The sequence below is a fragment of the Rhinolophus sinicus genome, chromosome 4 (genome assembly GCF_057876585.1).
Source record: "Rhinolophus sinicus isolate RSI-liver-muscle chromosome 4, RSI-T2T, whole genome shotgun sequence".
Classification (NCBI taxonomy): Eukaryota; Metazoa; Chordata; class Mammalia; order Chiroptera; family Rhinolophidae; genus Rhinolophus; species Rhinolophus sinicus.
Window position 1 is genome coordinate 17063020 of NC_142504.1, and position 24572 is coordinate 17087591.

The window sequence follows — 24572 nt, forward strand, 5'->3', positions numbered from 1 at the left end:
ATATCTTTTTCTTGTCTAATTGCCCTGGCTAGAACCAATCGTACAATATTGAATAGAAGTGGCAGGAGTAAACAACTTTGTTTTGTTGCTTATCTTAAGGGGAAAGCATCCAGTCTTTTACAACTTAGTTTGTTAAGTACTTTTATTATGAAAAGGTGTTAGATTTTGTCAAATGCTTTGTCTGCATTAAGATAATCATGGAGTTTTGTCTTTATTATATTAATATAGTATGTTACATTAACTGATTTTCAGTATGAATTTTTTATTAATTTAATAAATATTAAATATTTTCAATATTAAATCAGCCTTGCATTCTTGAGACAAACCCCAGTTGTTCGGGGTGTATAATGTTGCTAGATTTGGTTTACTAATATTTTGGTTTGCTAATGGTGGAGGAATTTTGCTAATGGTGGAGGAATTTTGCACCATCTATATTCATAAGAGATCATTGAATAGTGCTTTTTTTGTGTGATATCTTTGTCTGGCTTTGGTATTAGGGTAATACTGGCCTCATAGAATAGTTGGGAGATGTTTCTTCCTCTTCTATTTTTTTGGAAGAACTTGTGAAGCAATGGTATTTACCTCTTCTTTAAAGGTTTGGTAGAATTCACCGTGAAGTCATCTTAGCCTGAGTTTTTCTTTGTAAGAATTTTCTAATAACTAATTCTCTTTCATTATAGATGTATTTGGATTTTCTACTTTTTCTTTCATCAGTATAATAGATTTGTTTCTAGGAATTTGTCCAATTTATCTAGGTTATCCAGTTTGTTGGCATAGAGTTGTTCATAGTATTCCCTTATAGTCCTTTTTAATTCTGTAAGGTCTATAGTGAAGTGCCCTCTAATAATTGGAGTCATTTTTTGGTCAGTCTAGCTGAAGTTTTCTCGATTTTGTTCATGTTTTTATTTTCTCTATTGTTTTTTATTCTGTATTTCACTTATTTCTGTCCTCATCTTCATCATTTCCTTCCTTCTGCTTGCTTTGGGTTTAGTTTGCTCATCTTTTTCTAGTTTGATAACTAGATAGAAACTAAGATTGGGTTAGGCTAGGTTACTGATTGACATCATTTTTAATATAGCTGTTTACAGCTATAAATTTCCCTCTAGGCACTGCTTTAGCTGTGTCTCATAGTTTTGGTATGTTGTGTTTTCATTTTCATTCACATCAAAGTATTTTCCAATTTATGCTATTACTTTCTTTGACCCATTGGTCATTTAGGAATGTGTTAATTTCCAGATATTTGTGAATTTTCCAGATTTACTTGTTATTGATTTCTAATTTCATTCCACTGTGGTTGGAAAACATACTTCTTATGATTCAAATCCTTTTCAAATTTTTGAGGCTTGTTTTATTACTTTACTTATGGCCCATCCTGGAGAATGTTTCATACGCACTTCAGGAGAATGTGTATTCTGCTGTTTTGGGGTCTAATTTTCTAAAAATTACCCTTGCTTTAGTGTTGTTCGTGTCTTCTATTTGCTTGCTGATCTTCTGCCTAGTTGTTCTATCCATTATTAAACATGAGATATTTTTTTAAAAAAACACAGATATCATCAAAGGACTCCAAACCTTAGAAAGTTCACAGGTAGTAGTGCTGAATTACACTGACAGACAAGGAAATACAAGTGTTGCTCAGCATGAAGACAGCCCACGGGATTATGGTACAGTCTGAGTGCTCTATGATAGAACGAATGGTGAGGATAGAGTTGTAAGGCTTTATATACAGCAGTGGAGATCCTGCGGGCTGTATATACAGAGAACAATTTTGTCTTCTTGCTACATTCTATCAAGAGCCACTTCATTAAGATGGATGTAAATCCTAATTCAATGCCTCCACCAAAACTTCAGAAAATCAAAAATCCCTTAAGTCCACAGCACACTGTTCTGTTAATTTTTGGATTCTCTGCAGTTCGTCGACAACCTCTGATCCCAGAGTAGTGACCTCGGGCATAGTTGTTTGCAGCTAACAAGCTGCTCTGGGTTGATGAGTGAATAGTACCTTCCCTGTATGAATCCCACCTATAACAGTTGTTTCCAGGTCTGAAAGATTGCTCTGGTCACACGCCTCCCAGCTCTTGTCTCACAAAAGAAGGTATCGAAAAATGCATTCGTATGCTACATCTAAGCATTTTCCAACTGATCCTTTTCACCACAAGAATGATGCCATCTGGCTGGACCCCATGTTGCAGGCCACAGAGTTCCCAGCAAGTACCCCCAATCTGGATGCCACTTTGGCCAATGTGAATGGAAAGACATGCCCTCCTGCTGATCTGAAGGTGGCGACACTGTCCTGTGGTAATGACTCTGAATTGTGTTTCTTATAGACAGCACATAATTTGATCATACTTTTAAATATATTTTTCCAGCTTCTACCTTTTGATAGGAGAGTGTATTACATGTGTCTTGAACATAATTACTATGATAGGATTTGTATCTTTCATTTTACTATGTTTTCTGTATATCTTACATCCTTTTTCTCTCTCTGTATCTCCGTTACTGTCTTCTTTAGTGTCAGATATTTTAGTGTACCATTCCCTTCTTGTTTCCTTTATCATGTTATTTAGATTTTATTTTCTTAATGGATGCCCTGGTAATTACAATGAAACTCTTAAAATAATCTAGTTTGGATTAATACCAACTTTATTTCACTAGCCAACAAAAACTTTGGTCCAGTATACCTCCACTTGTTCCCCTCTCCTTTGTGCTATTGTTATACAAATTATGCAAATTACATTATTAAGCATTATAAGCCCATTAGTACAAAATTAAGTAGTCAGCTGGTACTGAACAGACATTTCCTTAAATGACTGGAACCAGGAAATCTCCCAAGCTAAGAGGCTGTGTGTATGTGGGGCACACCTTCAGTACTCTGGCAGTTTACAATTCTGCCTTAGCCTTCACATCCTGTGTTCTTAGACTTCAAGGACAGCCAGAGATGAAAGATTAGGGCCTTCACAGATCTTTCCTGGGTGTGCACACAGCCCTGAATGTGTGCATGGCCTTTTAGAACCCCAGGCGTTTGCTGGAGTTTTTCAATGCAACCTATGAACATCATTCTCAGATTTTCCTATTAAACTGTTTTCCCCAACAGGTATCACCACCTCAGGAAGCTGTAATGTTAAATAATTGTCATGATTTTTTCCAGCAAGTACCCTGGGAAAAGAGTTTTCGCCCCTGAGCAAGCTCTAAGTCAAGTCAAATAGACACAAGCCCTGTGAATGGGGCTCGCCAGACAGGTCAAATAGTTAACAATTCTCTGGCAGTGGAGCTTTTTGAGAAGCTGAACACATTCTGCTACTTCCCCCTGGCTGGTAGGCCCCTGGTCTTCACAGCTAACATCATTCTGCGTGAGGATGCTGATTTCCAAGGCTACAGCAGAGCACCAGGGGATGGAATAGGGAAAGTTAGAACACTGCAAAGCTCGAGTCTTACCAAGATTCAGCTGATTTCTTGAATAAATGCTCTTCAAATTGTTGCAAGTTCTTGATTAATTCCCAGAGTTCTGAAAAAGTTGATTTTGACAATTTTTGCCAGTGTTCCTGTTGATTTTATAAAGTAGGTTTTCAGAGGCCATTACTCCACCATTCCACGATTACTCCTACTGTTTGTGCATATAGTTTTATGGCAGAAGACATGGTTATACCAACAACTAAGAAATGATAAAGCATGTCATATGATGAGTTAAAGAGAGATCCTAAGAAGAAATTTTACAAATATGAACATTTAAATACACATTGAAATGACTTAGCACCTATATTATGAAATGGATCAAAGGCTTCCCATAAACTTCTTTTGAGAAACAGTTTACACTCTGAATTCTCTCCTTTTCAGTACCTTTAGCTAAAACAGGACATTTCTTCGCCTCAATGATGTTAGTGAAATGTACTATCCTTACCTCCATTATTTCCCTGACCAAATCATCCTCTCTAGTTAGCTATTTTACTCTAAAATAAACAGGACTGTGATTCAACTGCTCTTAAATTTTTAAGAGTCCAGTCTTTTACACAGCAACTCACAACATTCTATGCTATGTCCCCAAAATACTTTTCCAAGTTTATTTCTCAGCTCCCCCATGAATGCCCTAAGCTCCAGCCAAATTCTTGTCCTTTCCCAAATCTATCCTTTGAGCTCTCTTAATTTCCATGGCCTGGAATACCCTGTTCCAGTTCCAAATAAGTGGAGTCCCACTGCTCCTCTAAAACGAGTCAAATGTCTATTCCTCAACCTCATCCCTCCTCTGCTTCCTCTTTGTGGTGACATCCATTATTACTCTTCTTACAGTTTATTACATGCTGCATCGTTCTCAGGCTGCCCACAGGGCAGTAAACACATTTGTTTGTCTTTGCATTTCCCTTACACATATATAAACATATTTGAAGAAACATTTGTGGCATTGAAGGGATACTTAGACATTTGTCTCTTTAATATCTGCCATTTTAAAACAAGAATGAAAATAAAAACTAACTTAGTATACCACAAAATGGGATTCCCTATTTTCACAAAACAGAAGTTGCTAGGTATTATGTTTAAAAGGGGGTCTTGCTGTCAAATTTGGCAAATGTTGGGATAAAAACTAAACAGGTTTCTCTTCTAGAGAACTTTTTAGGACCTTTACCATCTAATATGCATGATCAATCTCCAATTTAGCATTCATTACTTCTCGAACAACTAATCACAGGATTCTTTTTATGCTGAACATCCCAAGGGACTAGTACTCAGCAGAACACATTTGGAAAATACTGGCCTAATTCTTTATTTAAAATAGTTGAGTATGAATAAAATGATCTATTCTTTGTTCCTTTTAATTATCCAAGTTTGCTTCAAACCTAATTGCTGTGCCTTTATTACTGAATCAGCTAAAATTAAGTTCTATTATAAAATAGGAAACCCAAAAAGTAGCAATGGCTTGAATGTGTGGCAATGGTTCTCTTTAGTGTGTATTAGAATAAAGTAAAGCACTTGTTAGAACACAAATTGCCCAGCTTCACCCCAGACATTCTCATTTAGTAAGTGTGAGGTGGAGCCAAGAATTTGCATTTCTGATAAGTTTCCAGGTGATGCTGAGGCTGCTGGTACAGGGGCCACACTGTCACTAACGTAAGGGTTTTTATCTGAAATAACATGAAATCTTGAAGCCAGTACAGAATGGTGAGAGACATGAGCTCCCTCTAACTTGCTGCTCCATCACCCCAGTTCATGGGCTTCATCCTCGAGGTCATTTCATTATGCCAGGAGGCTATTCAAATTCGAACCATAGTGTTAGTTCCTAGGCAATAGGAAAGGGGTAAAGGCAAAAGGGCACATCTCTCAGCAGAGTCACCTATGTGTAAGGAGACTTATTTGCAAGAACCTAGTCGAAAGGCCTCAACTAATGTATGGTGCCAGCCGCATACTCGACTAATTGGGGGATTCACTTTGTAAATTACATAAATGTTTAACCACTATGCTGTACACCTGAAACTAATATAAAATACTGACTGTCAACTGTAATTGAAAAATTAAAATTAAAAAAGGCCTCAGCCAAAAGAGAAAAGGGTAGATGTAGTATTTTAGCCAAGTACAGTGCCACCCCAAAGAGAACTGGAATCTATTACGTACGTACTAAGAAAAAAAAAGGAAGACTGGATTTTGAATAGGCAATTACAGACTACCATTCTTTAGTCTACATACACTCAATGCCAAGTCTAACTGATTTGCCTCCTAATTATTTCATAAATTTGTCCCATATGTTTCATCACTATTTCTACTTCCCTAGATGTGTTTTCATTTCTCACCTACTTTATTATAATAGCTTTCTAACCAGTCTTCCTACCTCCTATCCTGGTGGAAGGTAGAAGATGAATTTTGAGAGAGCTAAAGCTGTTTAAAATTCTTCAATGACTCCACATTTCCTATAAAATGATTAGGTATAGCCTTTTATTATTTCCTACAAAGCCCCCATCGGCCTATATGACTATTCCCTGCCTCTGATTTTATACTATTAAACACAGCAAGCTGTTTCTCCCTTCAGTGCTTTCATCACGCTTTCTCTGCTAATGAAGATGCTCTTGCTCCTCTGTGACCGTTACTACTGACTCATCCTTTAAGATTTAACTAAGGTAGTGCTACCCTGAAAGCTTTCCCTGACACCCTTCTTCCACTGGAAAAGTACTCCTGCTCTGTAATCCCATAAAGCTCTTTCTAGAGCTATTACTAGATGTATAGTAATCCCAGATCTTCTATATTATATTATGAAGATCTGTTTATATCTCTGACTTTCTCAATAGATTGTTTGCTTTATAAGTGTAAGGGCTGTGTTTTATTTATCTTCACACATCTTCAGAACTGGATACAAAGCAGATGCAAACTATCACTTACTGAACAAAAGTATCACCCTTCATCATCGGGCGGCCAACATACTGAAAATCTGTATTGGGTCTGTCCAACAATCTAATAAACTTTTCTATTACAAGTATAATAGTCTAATTATGCAATTTCAAAAAATAACTTTTGAATATGCAATGTCAAAAGAAAACCCTTGCTTAACGCCTCCAGTTAAATGAAATTTCAAAGTATACAATTTTTTTGCATAGCCAAACATCTTTTATTTTTCACAACTGGAATACCAAAGACACAACTTAACTAGCCCCAGAATACTTCCACATTTTGTTTATTTAACCAAACTAAACAAAGTTTTTAAAAGGAACATCTGAAACAACAAAAGAATCCTAATCTACCAATCAAAGTTGGCTTCACCACTTCTTATCTTTTCCTTATATTTATCCAAGTTCTCCATCCTTAATTCTTCTTCATCTTTATATTGGGTATATTCAGTTTCTTTTTCTGGGTTTGGAGTTGATTTCCCCTTTGGTAGCAAGAAACAGTCAGCATTCAAAACTTGCTCAGCAGTCACTGAACTTCTACAACAGATCAAGCTACGGAGTAGGGATTTGACATTATCATCCTGCAAGGAAAAAGAGATGTTATAAAACCAAAACAAACCAATGAAAGGAGAAAACTGTAATAATGACGGAGGATCCAATTCAAAAACACTTTTAATCAATGATACAGAGCTAAAATCAATTTTTCCTATTTAGATTTTTAAAGATTTCTACAAAATTCCATTAGTTTTTATTGGAAAGGGATTACTCCAGTAATAAAACAATGGAATTGAATTACAGGGGGAAAATGTAAAAAGAAAAAAAAAGAATCACAGCTGAAATATCTCAATAACAAATGAAATTACAAGAAAAGATATTTTATGACTTCCCTTTTTCCCTCTTTTTAGGGCATTAGTCAGAGTACTAGCACATGGAAACAACACTATAATATTGCTCCTCTATTATTTCTACCTCCCAAAGCACCTGGGAATGCCTTCCTCCCCACTCCTTTTGTGACTCCAATGAGAGCATGTTTCACACTAAATGAAAATCACCTGTTTATTACTAGTGTCCTCATTAGACTCTAAGATTCTTAAGATCAGAAATTTTACTTCATCACTTCATCCCCAACAACTAACAATGTCAGGAAAATAACAGATACTCATTTGCTAAATGAATTAATTCCAATGCCCACACTGCACTCTACAGGATGTTTTTAAACATATTTAAAGATAATAGATATAAACAATTAAAATATATAAACAATATAAAGATAATAGATATAAATGTATTTAAAGATAATAGATATAAACAATTAAAAATTACAAAATCTAAATGAGAAAAAATACCACATGCTCTTGAAAAGCACCACGGTAGATTCAGAACAAGTAGAGAGAATCACATTTTTGGACAAAGGGACTCTCATCACAAATGCATCAACTTTCCCTAAGCTAATTTATAAACTTTACATGATTCCAATAAAATACAATCAACAAAACTTCTGAAAAAGAAATACAACAATCCCACTTACAAAAGCATCAAATAATACTTATTAAAAAATTAACCAAGACAGTGAAAAATCTGTGCATTAAAAACTGTAAGTCATTGGTGAAAGAAACTAAAGATACAAACAGTGAAAAACATTATTTCATGTTCATGGATTCAAAGAATTAATACTACTATTAAAATGTCTATATTAGGGTTTCCAGGTGGGAATTCCCGCCCTTTCTCAGGAATTTCTTTCACTTTCCCTTCCCAAATCCTGAGAAAAGTTGTTTGGGAACTGGAAAAATTGGCTCTTTAACCCAGTAATACCCACAATGGAAAATAAACATACTACTCACAATGTATCTCTTAGACATTTTTCCTATTTATCACTAGGGTTTCAGGGCAGGAATTCCCACCTGTTCTCTGGAATTTTTTTCCCTTTTCCGTTCCCAAATCCCGAGCAATTGGGAAATCGGGAAAATTGGCTCCTTGAACCCAGGTTGTTGGTAGCATCAGCCGTCACTTTGTGGGAATGATTCATCGTGGAGAACAGAAAACTGTTTATATCTCGGGATTCGGGAATGGGAAAGCGAAAAATATTCCCGAGAGCCTGGAAACCCTAGTCTATACTACCCAAGATGACCTAAAGATTCAATGCAAATGTTAAAAAAAGTTCCAATGGCATTTCACACAGAAACAGAAAAAAATCCTAAAATTCATATGGAACCACAAAAGTGATCTTGACAAAGAATTAGACAAAGCAATCTTAACAAAGAATAGAGCTGGGGGCATCATACTTCCTGGATTTGAACTATTATAAAGCTATGGTAACCAAAACGTATGATACTGGCATGAAAACAGACACACAGATCAACGGAACAATATAGAAAACCTAGAACTAAACCCACACATATATGGCCAACTGATCTTCGGAAAGAATGCCAACAATACAGAATGGGGAAAGGATAGTTTCTACACTACATGGTTGGAAAACAGAATGTACACATGCAAAATAATGAAATTGTACCTTATCATATACCGTGCACAAAAATAAAATGAATTAAAGAATTAAATATAAGACTTGAATTTATAAAACTCCTAGAAGATATCAGGGGAAAAGCTTCTTATGCAAGTCTTGGCAATGGTTTTTTGGATATGACACCAAAGCACAGGCAATAAAAGCAAAAACAGACAAATGTGATTACATGAAACTATTTCTGCACAGCAAAGGAAACAATCAACAAAGTGAAAAGGCAATCTGTGGAATGGAAGAAAATATTTGCAAACCATACATATGATAAAGATTAATATCGAAGAGATGTAAGGAACTCTCACAACCTACCAACAACAAAAAACAACCCAAATAACCCAATTTGAAAACGGGCTTATAAGGACTTGACTAGACATTCTTCCAAGGAAGACAGATAAATGGCCAATAAACACATTTAAAAGGTGCTCGATCACTACTCATGAAGGAAATGCAAATCAAAACTACAATGAAATATCACCTTACACCTATTAGGATGGCTATTATTAATAACAACAACCAAAAAAATGGCTAAATGTAGAGAAAAGGGAACCCTTGTACACTGTTGGTGGGAATGCAAATGGCTACAGCCCCTCTTAAAAACAGTATGGGGATTCTTCAAAAAATTAAAACTAGAACAACCATATGATCCAGCAATTCTACTTCTGGATAGATATCCAAAGGAATTGAAATCAGGATCTCCAAGAGATATCTGCATTCCCATGTTCACTGTGGCATTATCTGCAACAGCGAAGACATGGAAACATTCTAAATTTTCAATATATATATTGATAAAGACAAAAAATATGGTATTTACATACATTAGAACAGGGGTGTCCAAACTTTTTTCAACGGTTTTCACCAAGGGCCATATGTGGTAAACTACACAAACAGCTGGGCCACTCATTCGAGGTGAAGTACGTATTGCCTCACCTGGTTTATTTAAGTAAATTAAATATATTTTTAGAATTTGCTGCAGGCCAATAAAAAATGGATTGGGGGCCGCAGTTGGCCCGCGGGCCGCAGTTTGGACACCCCTGCATTAGAATATTATTCAGCCTTTAAAAAGAAAGAAATTATGCCATGTGCAGCAACATGGATGAACCTGGAGCATATTATGCCAAGTGAAATGAGCCAGACACAGACACACAAATACTGCATGATCCTCCTTTATGAGGAATCTAAAATAATCAAACTCATAGAAGCACACAGTAGAATGGTGGTTACCAGGAGGACTGGCTGGGAGGGGGAGAGATATTGGTTATACAAAACGAGTAAGTCCTACAGATCTACTGAACAGCACAGCGCCTATACATATTTAACAATACTGTATACTTAAAATATTACTAAGAGGGTAAATCATACATTAAGTGTGTGTGTGTGTGTGTGTGTGTGTGTGTGTGTGTGTAAACATAGTGAGGGGGAAAAATAAAACAAAATTTATATAGAATTGCAAGGGACCCAGAAGAGCCAAAATAATCCTGAGAAAGAACAAAATAGGAATACTCACATTTCCCAATTTTAAATCTTTAATACAAAGCAACAGTAATCAACAGGCGTGGTAATGGCACAAGGACAGACTCATTCATGTATACCCATGAAATAGAATTGCGAGTCCAGAAATAAGCCCATGTATTTGTAGTCATCTGACTTCAACAAAGGTATCAAGACCATTCAATAGAGGAAAAACAGTCTTTTCCACAAATGGTACTGGGATAATTGGATAGCCATATGCAAAGGAATAAAGTTGAAATCCTACTTTACACAATATACAAAGTTTAACTCCAAAGAACTAAATGTGAAAGCTATAACTATAAAACCTCTTGAAAAAAACATATGTAAATCCTCATGACTTTGGATTTAGTAAAGGACTCTTAGAAATGACACCAAAAGCTCCAGCAACAAAGGGAAAAATAGATAAGTTGGACGTTATTAAAATTTAAAACTTTTGTTCTTCAAAGAACACCATTAAGAAAGTAAAATGCAACCCACAGAATGGGAGAAGACATTCACAAGTCATGTATCTAATAAAAGATTTGTATCTAGAATATAAATAACTCTTACAACTCAATGATATAAAAACAAGAACCCAATTTTTAAATGAGCAAAGGTTCTGAACAGACATTTCTCCAAGGAAGATATGTAGATGGCCAATACACAAATGAAAAGATGCTCAACATCATTAGTCATCAGGGAAATGCAAACCGAAACAACGAGATACGGCTTCACAGGTTTTGCTTCATGATATACATACTTTTGGATATAATGTAAACTACTTACGAAGTTGTTTAAAACAAAAAAATAATAAAATTTATATCATAACCAATGCAATAAAAAGTGTCCAAAATATGAAGATGCATTATTTTCCCAACCACAAAAATATCAAGGTAGCAATTCTTCAAATTATCCTATAAATTCAATATACTTCCAAAGTCTCAACAATGTTTTTCAGAGGTCTTCAGTTGGTGCCAAAATTCATATAGAAGAATAAAGTTACAAGAATAACCAAGACAATGTTAAAGAAAAAAGGAAGAAAGGAAAGCCAAAACCCTCTATAAAGATACGGTATTTAAAACAGTGTAGTGCCGGCCCAGGGATCAATAAACGAACAACAGAACAGAGCCCAAAACAGATTCCTGAGTACATAGAAACTTGGCACACTATAGAGTAGCATTATTAGTCAGTGGAGAAAAACTGACTATTGAATAAATGGTGCCGGGTCAACTATCTTTTCACATATAAAAAGATAAAATTAGATCCTTACTTCGTACCATATATAAGAATGAATTCCAGAGAGATTGAAAATATAGGGAGGCAATGGAGGAAAAAGGACAGTATAAGAAATAGCAGATGAAGAATATTTACCAGAAAAAATATAAAACCAGATTCATTCATTCATTTAAAACATTTATTAAGGTCCTAGTCTGTGTCGAGCTAAAGACACTGGGGATACAATGATGCATAATATAAAGTCCTATTTATTGAGCTCACGGACCAAACATAATTTATTTAAATTAATAAAACAATAATCTATTTTTAAAAGGATACATACATAGGCTTTTCTGGAAGGAATCACAAGAAACTAGCAATAACGCTAGTGTTTCTGGCAAAGGGACTTGAGTAACTGAAGAACACACTGATAGGGAGATTACTTTTTACAGTATGTACTTTCTCCTGTAACTTTTGGATTTTGTATCATAAACATATTATGTGAAAGAATATCTATTTGAAGGAATGAATCTTAGAATAAATAATAAAATGGGTTGCTCTGAACATAAAAGTACTTAAGCAGAGGCTGAAGGCCATTTGTGGGGAATATTCCCCAAAGAAATTCTTCTGAGGGCTGTAGACAAGTGAATTAATTATCCTCTAATACCTGTTTAAAATGCATGATTCCATGATTTCTCTCCACCTGTGATATAGCCTCTGTAATATTCAGTCTATAGTTCCCTCATTTGTTTGATAACTGTGTGATCACAAAATGTAGGTAAACGACAACTCCATTCCCAGCACTAATGGCTGCCTCAAATCATAGAAGCAAATACTACACAAGCCAAGTATGCTCATTTGATGTCCACAATGGCTGCTCACCTTAAATAGAAACTTCTACTTACAACAAAGTTGAAGAACTTGACAGTCCTCAACTCTCTATATATACACCTAATAGAGTGTCTCACACATAACTGACAGATGACAATCTGGTAGCCAGACTTCTAAGGTGTCCCCAAGTGATCCCTACTTCCTGGTATTCATATCCTAATGAAATACTTTCCCCTTGAGTGTAGGCTTGACCTAGTGAAATTCTTCTAATGAAGAAAAAAAGTGATGGGATGTCACTTCTATGAGTTGTTTATGAAAAACTGTGACTTCTGTCTAGCTAACAGACTCCTTTAGTGCCTTCTCTGCTTGTACACTTTGATGAAACAAGCTGGTATGATGGATATATGGCAAACAATTGAGGACAGCCTCTGGCCAACAACTAGAGAGGAACTGAATTCTCCCAACAATCATGTGAGCTTGGAAGCAGATTCTTCCTCAGTCGAGCTGTAAGATGAGTACAGCCCAGTCAACATTCTAGATTAAAATAAGGAAAACACAGCTATGAAGATCAATGTCAGGCAATTGATGAAATTTTAATACCAATATGGATGAACCTTGAAAACGTTAAGTGAAAGAAGCCAGTCACAAAAGACCACATATCATGTTATTCCATTTATATGAAATACCCAAATTAGGCAAATCTACAAAGATCAAAAGTAGATTAATGCTTACTTTAGGCTGGGGAAGATGGCTGGGTAGAGGAATGATAGCTAAAGTGTTAAGAGGTTTGTTTTGAGGTGATGAAATGTTTAAAAATGGTGGTGATGGCCACACATACCTGTCGATATTCTAGAGCCCTTAATTTGTTTCCTTTAAAAGGGTGGATTGTATGGTATGTAAATTTTATTCTCAATAAAGATGTAATTTTAAAAGCAAAACAAGAAAACATAATACCACTTACATTAGCACCCTCAAATTTGAAATACTTCAGTATAAATCTAACAAAATATTAACAAGATCTATATGAGGTAAACTACAAAATGCTGATGAAAGAAATTAAAGAACTAAATGAACAGAGAGATATTCCATGTTCATGAATAAAAAGACTCAATATTATCAAGACAGAAATTCTTCCCAAATTGACCTACAGATTTAATGCAATCCCAATCAAAATTCCCGCGAACAGTTATTTTGTGGATATCAACAAACAGATCCAGAATAGCCAACACAGTATTGAAAGAGAACAAAGCTGGAGCTTTACTATAAAGCTACAGTAATCAATACTGTGTGGTTTGGGTAAAGAATAAACAAATAGATCAATGGAACAAAATATACTCATATAAACATAGTCCACTGATCTTTGCAAAGGGGAAAAGGCAATACAATGGAAAAAAGATAGTCTTTTCAACAAACGGTTCTGGAACAACTGGACATCCACATGCAAAAAGAAATGAATCTAGACACAGACCTTACAACCTTCACAAAAATTAACTCAAAATAGATCACAGATCTAAAATGTAAGCAATACATAGATGATGTATTATACAAATGTACCCTTGAAACCTATATAATTTTAGTAACCAATGTCATCCCAATAAATTTAATAAAAATTTTAAAAATAAAATGTAAAACAAAAATCTATAAAACTCCTAGAAGATAACTTACTAGGAGAAAACCTAGAAGAAGTTGGGTTCAGCAAAAACTTTCTAGATACAACACCAAAAGCACACAATCCATGAAAAAAAGAACTGATAAATTGGACCCCATTAAAATTAAAATTTTCTGCTCTGCAAAAAATACGGTCAAGAAAATAAAAACATAATCCACAGACTATGAGAAAATATCTGCAAAGACTTATCTAATAAAAGACTGTTATTCAAAATATACAAATAATTCTTAAAAGTCAACAATAAAAAAACAACATGATTAAAAATGAGCCAAAGACTTTACCAGACACCTCATCAAAGAAGATATACAAATGGCAGGCAATAAGCATATGAAAAGATGTTCCCCATCACATGTCATCAAAGAAATGTAAAATAAAGCAACAAAAAGATACCACTACACATCTTTTAGTATTGAAATCCAGGACACTGACACCACCAAACACTTACAAGTATGTGGAGCAAGAGGAGCTCTTATCCCTCACTGGTGGCAATGCAAAATAGTACAGCCATTTTGGAAGACAATTTGGCAGATTCTTACAAAACTATACATACTTTTTTATCATATAATATAGCAATTGCACTCCTTGGTATTGACCCAAGGAAATGAAAACTTATGCCCTCACAAAAACCTGCACACAGATATTTACTGAAGCTTTATTCATAATTACCAAAACCTGGAAGCAACCAAGCTATCCTTCAGTAGGTGAGTGGATAAATAAACTGTGTACATCCAGACAATGGAATATTTTTCGCGATAAAAAGAAATGAGGGGCCAGCCCGGCGGCTCAGGCGGTTGAAGCTCTTGGGGACAGAGCCCCAGAAAGTAGTTTACAGGCTCTCGGCCTCCTGTTGGAAGGGTGCTGGCTCGGGTAGTGGATGGCCGTCGGCTGTGGCTGATTGGCCGTCGGCTGTGGCCGGCTAGCCGATTGGCCACTGGTATAACTGCTGCAGCTAGAGAGGAGAGCCCAGGACTGCCGAGGACTGCCGAGGATTGCCGAGCAGAGTCGAGGAGAGTAGAGGAACAGAGTCGAGGAGAGCGGAGGAGAGTCGTCGGTCGGTCGGTCGGAGGAAAGGCGGACGGCAGGTCGCGCGACCGGTGGACCCAGCCTCCAGTGAGACCGTAGTGGTATGACTCCCCTACCTATGGCTCCGTGGGTGTTCTTTTTTGGCCTCACCATATCCTGCATTCTTGTGTGGGGAGTGGGAGCAGAGACCCCACAGGCCGGCCCGCCTGAAAAATGGCGCGGCGAGCTGGGTCTCCCGCCCGACAAGCTCTGTGCTCCTAACGCCGAAGGCCGCTTGTTCGATTCCCACGTGGGCCAGTGCACAACCACAACAGTGCTCTCAACCACAACGTTGCCAGTTCAACTCCTCGAGTCCCGCAAGGGATGATGGGTTCCGCACCCTGCAACTCAGATTGAACATGGCACCTTGAGCTGAGCTGCCTCCCGGATGGCTCAGTTGGTTGGAGAGCGGGCACTCAACAACAAGATTGCCAGTTCAATTCCTCCACTCCCATAAAGGATGGTGGGTTGCGACCCCTGCAACTAGCAACGGGCAACTGGACCTGGAGCTGAGCTGCGCCCTCCCCAACTAAGATTGAAAGGACAACAACTTGACTTGGAAAAAGTCCTGGAAGTAGACACTATTCCCCAATAAAGTCCTGTTCCCCTTTCCCAAAAAATTCTTTAAAAAAAAAAAAAAGAAAAAGAAAAGAAATGAGCTCACTAGCCATAAAAAGACCTGAAGAAATCATAGATGCGTATTACTAAATGGAAAAAAGCCAATCTGAAAAAGCTACATACTATATTATTTCAACTATATGACATTCTAGAAAAGGCAAAACTATGGAGACAATAGAAAGATCAGTGGTTTCCAGGGGTCTGGGAAGGTAGAGATGAATAGGCAATGCACAGAGGATTTTTAGGGCAGTGAAAATATTCTGTGTAATACTATAATGGCGGGTACATGTGATAATATTGTCTAAACCCATAGAATGTACAACACCAAGAGTGAGCCCTTATGTACACTACAGACTTGGATGATAATGAAGTATCAATACAGGTTCATCAGTGGTAACAAATGCACCTCTCTGGTGGGAGGATACTGGTAATGGATAGACTATGTAAATGTGGTAGAAGTTGGTATATGAGAAATCTCTGTACCTTCCTCTCAATTTTGCTGTGAACTTAAAAACTGCTCTTTAAAAATTGAAGTCATAAAAACACTTGCAAAATATTATAAAAAAATTTTTTTTAAATGGCATGAAAACTTTTAGAGCCTAATCACTGTATTTTCATAGACTCATTTATTGCTATATTTAACCTTTAGTCATACTGGACTATTCCATTTCAAAAGAATTCAATATTAATATTTTAACGTCTTAGTGCAGGCTACTGTCTTTATCAGAAATGCCCATAACCTCACTCTACATCACATAAACTACTAATTCAATCTTGAAGATTCACCTCAAATAATTAGTTGGTGGCATTTGTGACCTACCTCTTCCCTCCCCCTTTCTCTACAGAATTAACACTTAACTTCTTCCAAAGTACTTTCTTAATATTCTATTTGTAGATCTTGGTTGTTTAGTTGTTCATATTTCTAAATTATTAATTTCTTCAATGCTGCAATCCTAGTAACCCAGTCCCTACTTCAATTCCTGGTATAGAGCAAGTATTCAAAATATGTTGGCTGAATACACAGTACATGAACAGCAAAACAATATGAAAGACACAGACGTTTGACAAAGGGAAGACACAACTAAGTACTTATAAAGAGAGTAAAACATTAATTATAATATGATCTTGGAAGATACAGCAGAGACTATTTTTTCCTTAATTATTACTTACCGTGTTCCCCCAAAAGTAAGACCTAACCAGAAAACAAGCCCTAGCATGATTTTTCAGCATGGCATCCCCTGAACATAAGCCCTAATGTGTCTTTTGGAGCAAAAATTAATATAAGAGCTCGCCTTATTTTTGGGGAAACACGGCAGATTATTTACATAATTTGTGTGACAAACATATATCCCACAGTTTTCTCTAGCAGTAACTCACTGGCAATGGTGTTGGGTAGGGCACATACTTTTTAACATTTCTTTATTGTGACTATTGTGAGTGTTATTTTGCATTCTTACAAAAATTAGAGGACATTCAGTCAAATATTTAAGTTTACATTATTGCTACACATCTATATCACGTTTCCAACTAGTAAATGACAAAAGGTCACATACCAAGTGAAACTGATCAACTTCTGGGATTCCATCTTCATTTGTCTCCAATTCTTGATTTTCAACACAAAGCTGTTAAAGAAAATGAGAAGGAATAAATTTATAATGTACTAAAATACTGACCCTATAGCAGAGTCGAGTCTGGAACTCTTCAGATTCTGGTGAGAAAAGCTAACTCAAAGAAAGCACATTATCCCTTAAAGGATAAAAAAACTTACATTATAATAACTACTTGTTCACAAGTTTATGCACATAGTATAAGTACTTTCAATACTTCCTCACCTTATAAACAAATTTATTAAAATTTAGTAGCTTACGAGGTGAGACAATTAAGTTCAAGAACTTGTCCTCGAAAAATATACATACCTTCAAATATACATACCTCACTGCTGAATATCACTATGGTCACCTTTGAGCTACTCCCCTTGGGAAGCTATGCACCGACGACAGGACCTAGTCCACCCTTCAAAGCAATTTTGGACTCTTTTTCTGGAATGGCCATCAGAGCTGTCGTCATATTACCCTTGATGCCCTGAATGTCATCAAAATGTCTTCCTTTCAATATTTCCTTTATCTTTGGGTAAAGAAAGAAGTCATTGGGGGCCAGATCAGGTGAGTAGGGAGGGTGTTCCAATACAGTGCCATGTGAGCTGGTGCATTGTCATGATATAAGAGCCATGAATTGTTGGCAAAAAGTTCAGGTCATCTAACTTTTTCACATAGCCTTTTCAGCACTTCCAAATAGTAGACTTGGTTAACTGTCTAGTTGGTACAAATTCATAATGAGTAAACCCTCTGATATCACAAAGGTTAGCAGCATCATTGCAACAAGTTCGTGAACTTAATTGTCAGACCTCATAGATCATACTGGTTTCCCCAATACTCATACCTTAAGTACAAAAAATAATAAATCAGTCAAGTTTTCCTTCCTCCCTAATACCTAACTTGTGTTCAAGAAATAAATGTTAAACTTTTTTAAATGATTAAATATGGATAATTTCTTACATACACAAAGATATTCTGAGTCTTATGTACTCATCACCAGACCCAGTAACCATCAACCAATGACCACTCTTGCCCTATGTGCAAACCCATGTATTTTATTTTTGAGGCAAATCCTACATATCTCATAATTTTATCTTCAAATATTTTAGTACATATTTCTAAAAGATAAAGTACATTTTGACATAATCCCAGTATCACACTAAATATTAATACTTCTTTTAAAATACCCAGTTTTTGAATTTTAATCATCTCATAAATATCATATATTACAATGGTACCTCAGTTTTCAAACATAATCCGTTCCTGAAGACCACTTGAGTTCTGAAACATTCGAAAACTGAGGCACGGTTTCCCCATAGAAAGTAATGCAAAATGGATTAATCCATTCCAGACCTTTAAAATCAACCCCTAAAACTGCAAATTTAGCATGAATTTTACTATCTAATGATACCATAGATCCATAAAATTTACAGCATTTGTAAACCAAAATGTTTGTCAACAGAGACGTTCGAAAACTGAGGTACCACTGTATTTTTCTTTTATATAGTTTATTTAAATCCAGACCCAAATAAGTTCCACACAATAAACTTAAAAATGAGCAGAAGTATTATTAGAAAGAAAAGAAAATGAGAAGGACTTATGGTTTCTTCCTGACTCTTACCACTAAATACAACTATGAAGCTGGAAATAACATAAAAGGACCAAAGGAGAGCTCTGAAAGGTCAAGAGAGGAACTCAAACTGGTTAGAGACTCCAAGACTGGAGGAACAACATAGTGACAAAGGACCTTATGACCTTATGACTCCCACCCATTCAAAAAAAAAAGTGACACAAATAAGATAAACTCAGAATTAATGAAACTTTTGAAAATTAAAAACAAACAAGAAATCCTTGAAAGCAACCAAAGATAAACAAAACAATACCTATAAAAGAATACCAATTTTAATAATAGAGAAGGCCTCATGTGAAACTATGGAGAACAGACCAAGTGACAAAACATTTATCAACTGAAGAAAGAAAATAACTTTCAACCACAAAATCTATATTCTATAAAACTATCCATCAGGAATGAAGATGAAATCAAGTTCTTAGATAAATGAAAACTAAAAAAAATCTGTCGCTAGAAACATACTCTTAAAGAATGGCTAAAGGAAGTACTTCAAATAAAAAGGAAATTAATTTTAAAAAGGAGTAGCAGATCATCAGGGAGGAATAAAAAACAATAGAAAAAAACAGAAATATGAGTAAATGCCGATGACTAGCCTTCTTATCCTGAGTTTCCTAAATCAAATATGATGATTGAAACAAAAGTTATAACACTATCTGATGCTCAAGACAATGATATTTACAAATGGGGAGGGTAAAGGAACCTGAATGGAAGGCTTCTATACTTCACTGAAAGCATTAAAATTCTGATATCAGTATAATGTGATACAATACATATGTATACCTTCATACCCAGACCAACCACTAAGAAAACTATAGAGGGAAATACACTCAAAAACACTACAAATAAATCAAAATGGACTCAAAAAATGCTCATGCAACCCAAACGAAGTCAAGAAAATTGAAATAAATAAACACAAAACAGTAAAAGCAAAACAAATAATAAAATGGGAAACAACCCTAACATATCAATAATCACCATTAAGTGTAAATGATTTAAATACCCCCAACTAAAACACAAAGATTAGACTGAGAATTGCCTGGTCTTGCTGAACTGAAGCCCTACAACTATCAACATACAGAAGCAGCTACCTCGAGACTGGTAGGAGGGGCAGAGATGTGGAACAGGCTGGCCCTACACCCATATGTGGCTGTTAAAAATCAGGAGAAATATCTCATCCGAGGAAGTTCTCCCCAGAGGAGCAAGGGGTCCCAGTGCCACACCAAGTTTTCCATCCCAGGGTTCTAGTGCTGGGGAGAGAAGTCCTCATAATTTCTGATTGTGAAAACCAGCAGAAATTGTGGCTGAGATAGAGGGCAGCTACATTTCCAGGCGCTCCTCCTAAAGGACCTGTACACAGACTTACCCACTGACAGACTCACTCACTCTGAGCTGTAGCACTGGGGCAGCAGCTCAAAAGGTGACAGAGACATACGGGGAGGAACTAGTGTCTGGCTTCAAGGTGAGGGCTGGAGGGGCAGCTTTCTCCCAGACAGAGGAGCTGGCGGAAGCCATTGTTTCTTTGTTGAGCCCTCTCCCTCCCTGCATGCAGACACAGGCAGACACAGACAGCCACCATATCTGAGTCTCCATCAACCTGGTAAACACCGTTCATTCACCCCACCTTGCTGATTTGAGACCCAGCCCCGCCCAACTTTCAGACACCCCCAAGCTGCTTCCAGTGGGTTTTTCATACAAGCTGTCTGCCTTGGCCCATGCCTTCCCTAAAGTCTCTCAAAAGTTCACAAACCCAACAAGCAGCATCTGGCCTCAGCATGTCCCATACCTCTGGATGAGCAGCCCCAAGGCTGGCACTAGCTACAGCAGGCCTTGATTTGGGGCTTGGCCTCTCAAGACATGAATAAGCACAGCGTGGGTGACTCATCTGTAGACTGCCTTGTGACTCACGCTAGGTGGCCCCAGGCAGAGTATAGGCTGTGGCTGAACTTGGCCAGCAGCAGGTATGCTCCCAGATGGCCCTGGGGCTGGTATGCCCAGGGGCCAGCCTCAAACCGAGCTGGAGCATCACCTGGCCACCTCCTAGAGTGACACACCCAAAGGGAAGAGTGGGCAGGCACCAGAGCTCTGCTAAAGCAAATCCTATTCCACCAGGTCAGCCCCTGCACAACAGCTCCTTCACTATAGTCATGGCCAGTCTTTGGCCAGTGAGGCCAAAGGTCAACCCCTCCCACTGATGTGCAAATAGCAACTAAGGCTCAACTACAACAGGAGGACACACACAACACACTCAAGGGACACACCTGCAGCACCCAGCTCTGGTGACCATGAAGACCACGCCACTGGGCCCCACAGCACACCTACTACACCAGGCCACTCAACTAAGACCAGGAGACATAGCAGCCCTGCCTAATATATAGAAACAAGACATGGATGCAGCCAAAATGGGATGACAAAGAAACATCTCACAAATAAAAGAATAGAACAAAGCTCCAGAAAAAGAACTAAACAAAATGAAGACAAGCAATCTACCAGATGCAGAGTCCCAAACAATGGTTATAAGCATGTCCAATGATCTCAGGGAGAACTTCAACAAAGAGATAGGAAACATAAAAATGGAGATAGAAAACAAAAAAAGAACCAGTCAAAAATAAAGAATACAATAACTGAAATGAAGATTACAGGGAATCAACAGATTATATAAAGCAGAGAATCGAATCAGCAATTTAGAAGATAAGGTAGCAGAAAACACCCAAACAGAACAGCACAAGATTGTCATCTGATTTCTCAACAGAAACTTGACAGGCAAGAAGACACTGGCATGAAATATTCCAAGTGACAAAAAGGAAGGACCTACAACCAAGACTATTCTACACTGCAAAGCTATCATTTAAAATTGAAGAGAAAGAGCTTTCCAGAAAAGAAAAAGCTAAAGCAGTTCATCACCACCAAACCAGTATTACTACAAATATTAAAGGGACTTCTTTAAGAAGAAGGGTGGGGAAAAAAAGAATGTAAAGACAAATAATAAAATGGCAATAACTATGTACCTATCAATAATCACTTTAGATGTAAATGGATTAAAAGCGCCAAACAAAAGACAGGGTAGGGCCGGTCCAGTGGCTCAGGTAGTTGGAGCGCCATGCTCCTAGTGCCAAGGTTGCTGGTTCGATTCTTACATTGGCCAGTGAGCTGCACCCTCTACAGCTAAGATTATGAACAACAGCTCTCCCTGGAGCTGGGCAGCCATGAGCAACCAGAGATTGGCGTAAGCTGCCATGGGCTGCTATGTGCTGCCATGGGCTACCATGGGCTGCCATGAGTGGCCGCTGCGTGAGTGGCCAGCAGCAAGTGTGAGTGGCTGGCAGCCATCGTGGGCTGCATGTGCTGCCATGGGCTACCATGTGCTTCCACCATGATTGGCTGGTGGCCAGAGTGAGTGGCCGGCAGCCAGTGTGAGCAGCCAGCAGCCAGCAGACAGCGAGAGCTGCTGTGAACTGCTGTGAGCGGCTGACAGACGACTGGCAACCGACAGCCTCAGCCGGGGGGAGCACAAGGCTCATAATACCAGCATGGGCCAGGGAGCTGTGTCCTATACAACTAGACTGAGAAACAATAGCTTGAACTGGAGTGTGGGGGGAGGCGGAAGAAAGGGGGGGGGAAAAAGAATAATGCTAAGACTTTACACAATAAAATGTAATAAATGTTGTTCCTAACTTATGCATTTAAAAAAAAAAAAAAAAGACAGAGTAGGGGCAGCCAGGTGGCTCAGTTGGTTAGAGCACGAGTTCTGAATGACTGGGTTGCTGGTTCGATTCCCACATGGGCCAGTAAGCTGTGCCCACCACAACTAGATTGAAGGACAATGACTTGGAGCTGATGGGCCCTGGAGAAATACACTGTTCCCCAATATTCCCCAATAAAATTTATTAAAAAAAAAAAAAAAAAAAAAAAAAGACAGAGTAGCTAAATGGACATATATGCTGTCTACAAAAGACCCACTTCAGATCAAAAGACACACACAAACTGAAAGTAAAGGGATGGAAATATACATTTCATGAGAATGGAAATGAACAAAAAAACTGGAGTAGCAAGACTTATATCAGACAAAACAGATTTTAAAACAGGCTGTAGTAAGAGAAAAGGAGGGACATTACACAATGATAAAGGGATCGATCCAACAAGAGGATATAATCCTTGTAAACATTTATGCACCCAACATAGGAGCACCTAAATATATAAAGCAATTACTGACCAAAATAAAGGGAAAGATCAACAGTAATACGATCATAGTAGGGGACTTTAACATCCCATTGACACCAAAGGACAGATCTTCTAGAGAGACAATCAACAAGGAAACAGCAGCCTTAAATGACACACTAGACCAGATGTTGAGAAAAAACCCTAAATAATGAATTTAATATACTGGAATATATATATATATATATGACTGATCTATTTCAATTAAAACAATAACATACCCACAATAAAAGGCAGCCATAAGCATACAAGTCAGAACTTGGAGAAGCAGGTTTTCCCATTTTCAACTCAGGTGATCTCAAACTCAAGTCACCGACCATCATGTTCACTGAACTTCGCTGACTCTACAAAAACAACAGGTTAAGTATCTTAGAGGCAACACAGTTAACATGGCTATCTGCGAAGTACTCAGCATTTAATCAACAACAACAACAAAAATTCATTTGCAATATATCATTCTCTTTTGCTTCCAAGTATTTTTACCTAATTTCTGCTATTATAAATTGCTCCTAAAATCAGTCTCATAAAATTAACAGTGAGACTTTGATTACATTTCACATTGTAGACTCAAGTAGATTCAAAACTAAGAACCACTGTTTCTTTAAACATTTGGTACTTTTTAAAAAAAAATAAATTTCATAAGGGTCTAAGAAGCAGTGTTATTTTCTAAATCTGAAAATTCTAAGTAACTTTTTAAAAACTGAAAGTCTACAAAGTACATTCCTTCCTTACTGACCATTTTCTAAGTATACTATTTCTAATGTGTCAAAGAATGATCTGTGACAAGTACGTGAACACCAGATTCAGACACACCTTGGCTGAAATCCCCCTCTCCTACTTACTTGCTGTGTTGCCCTGGGCTTTAACCTCTTTAAGTCTAAACTAATTATTTTGTAAAATGGAGATAATATCTACCTTGCAGGTTTATTGCAAACCTAAAGGTAATTAGCAAAATAATTACCTAGCATACATCACTAACTGCTAACCATCTCTTCTCCTCCTCCTATCTTTATCCTTGCATCTCAGTGTGTGGTCCAAAGACTAGTAGCCACAGCATCACCTGGGAGCTTCTGAGAAATATAGAATCTCCATCCCAGAAATGCTAAATAAAAATTTGCATTTTATTTATTTATTTATTTAATTATGACATTAGTGCGGCTCAAGTATACTTTATTTGGATTCACAAGCAGTAGTCCTTTAAAAAAATAAAAGAGAACAGAATGGACAAGAAAGAATATATTAGAGTGCATCATGAGTAATAAGGGTTTGTAGTTTTATGCAAGTAAAATGTCAGGGCTATGATCAAAAAGCTTGAAAAAAATTGACCAAGGCTCTCATATTAATTATAATAATCTATTACAGTGTCAGA

General features: G+C 37.2%; 1 protein-coding gene across 2 annotated transcripts in view; it reads right to left on the reverse strand.

Annotated features, from left to right (window-relative positions):
- Positions 1-6538: 6538 nt before the first annotated feature.
- The window catches only part of STK31 (serine/threonine kinase 31), a 65540-nt gene continuing 47506 nt past the window's right edge, over positions 6539-24572 (reverse strand). Inside the window, exons 21-23 of one of the 2 annotated variants that reach the window (XM_019727764.3) lie at positions 23425-23547; positions 17317-17385; positions 6539-6943 (exon numbers count right to left, since the gene is read on the reverse strand). In XM_019727764.3, coding sequence (XP_019583323.2) covers positions 6713-6943; positions 17317-17385; positions 23425-23547 — 423 coding nt within the window. In that variant the 3' untranslated portion in view covers positions 6539-6712. The remainder of the gene's footprint in view (positions 6944-17316; positions 17386-23424; positions 23548-24572) is intronic. The other variant, XM_088797693.1, reaches the window with a different exon arrangement.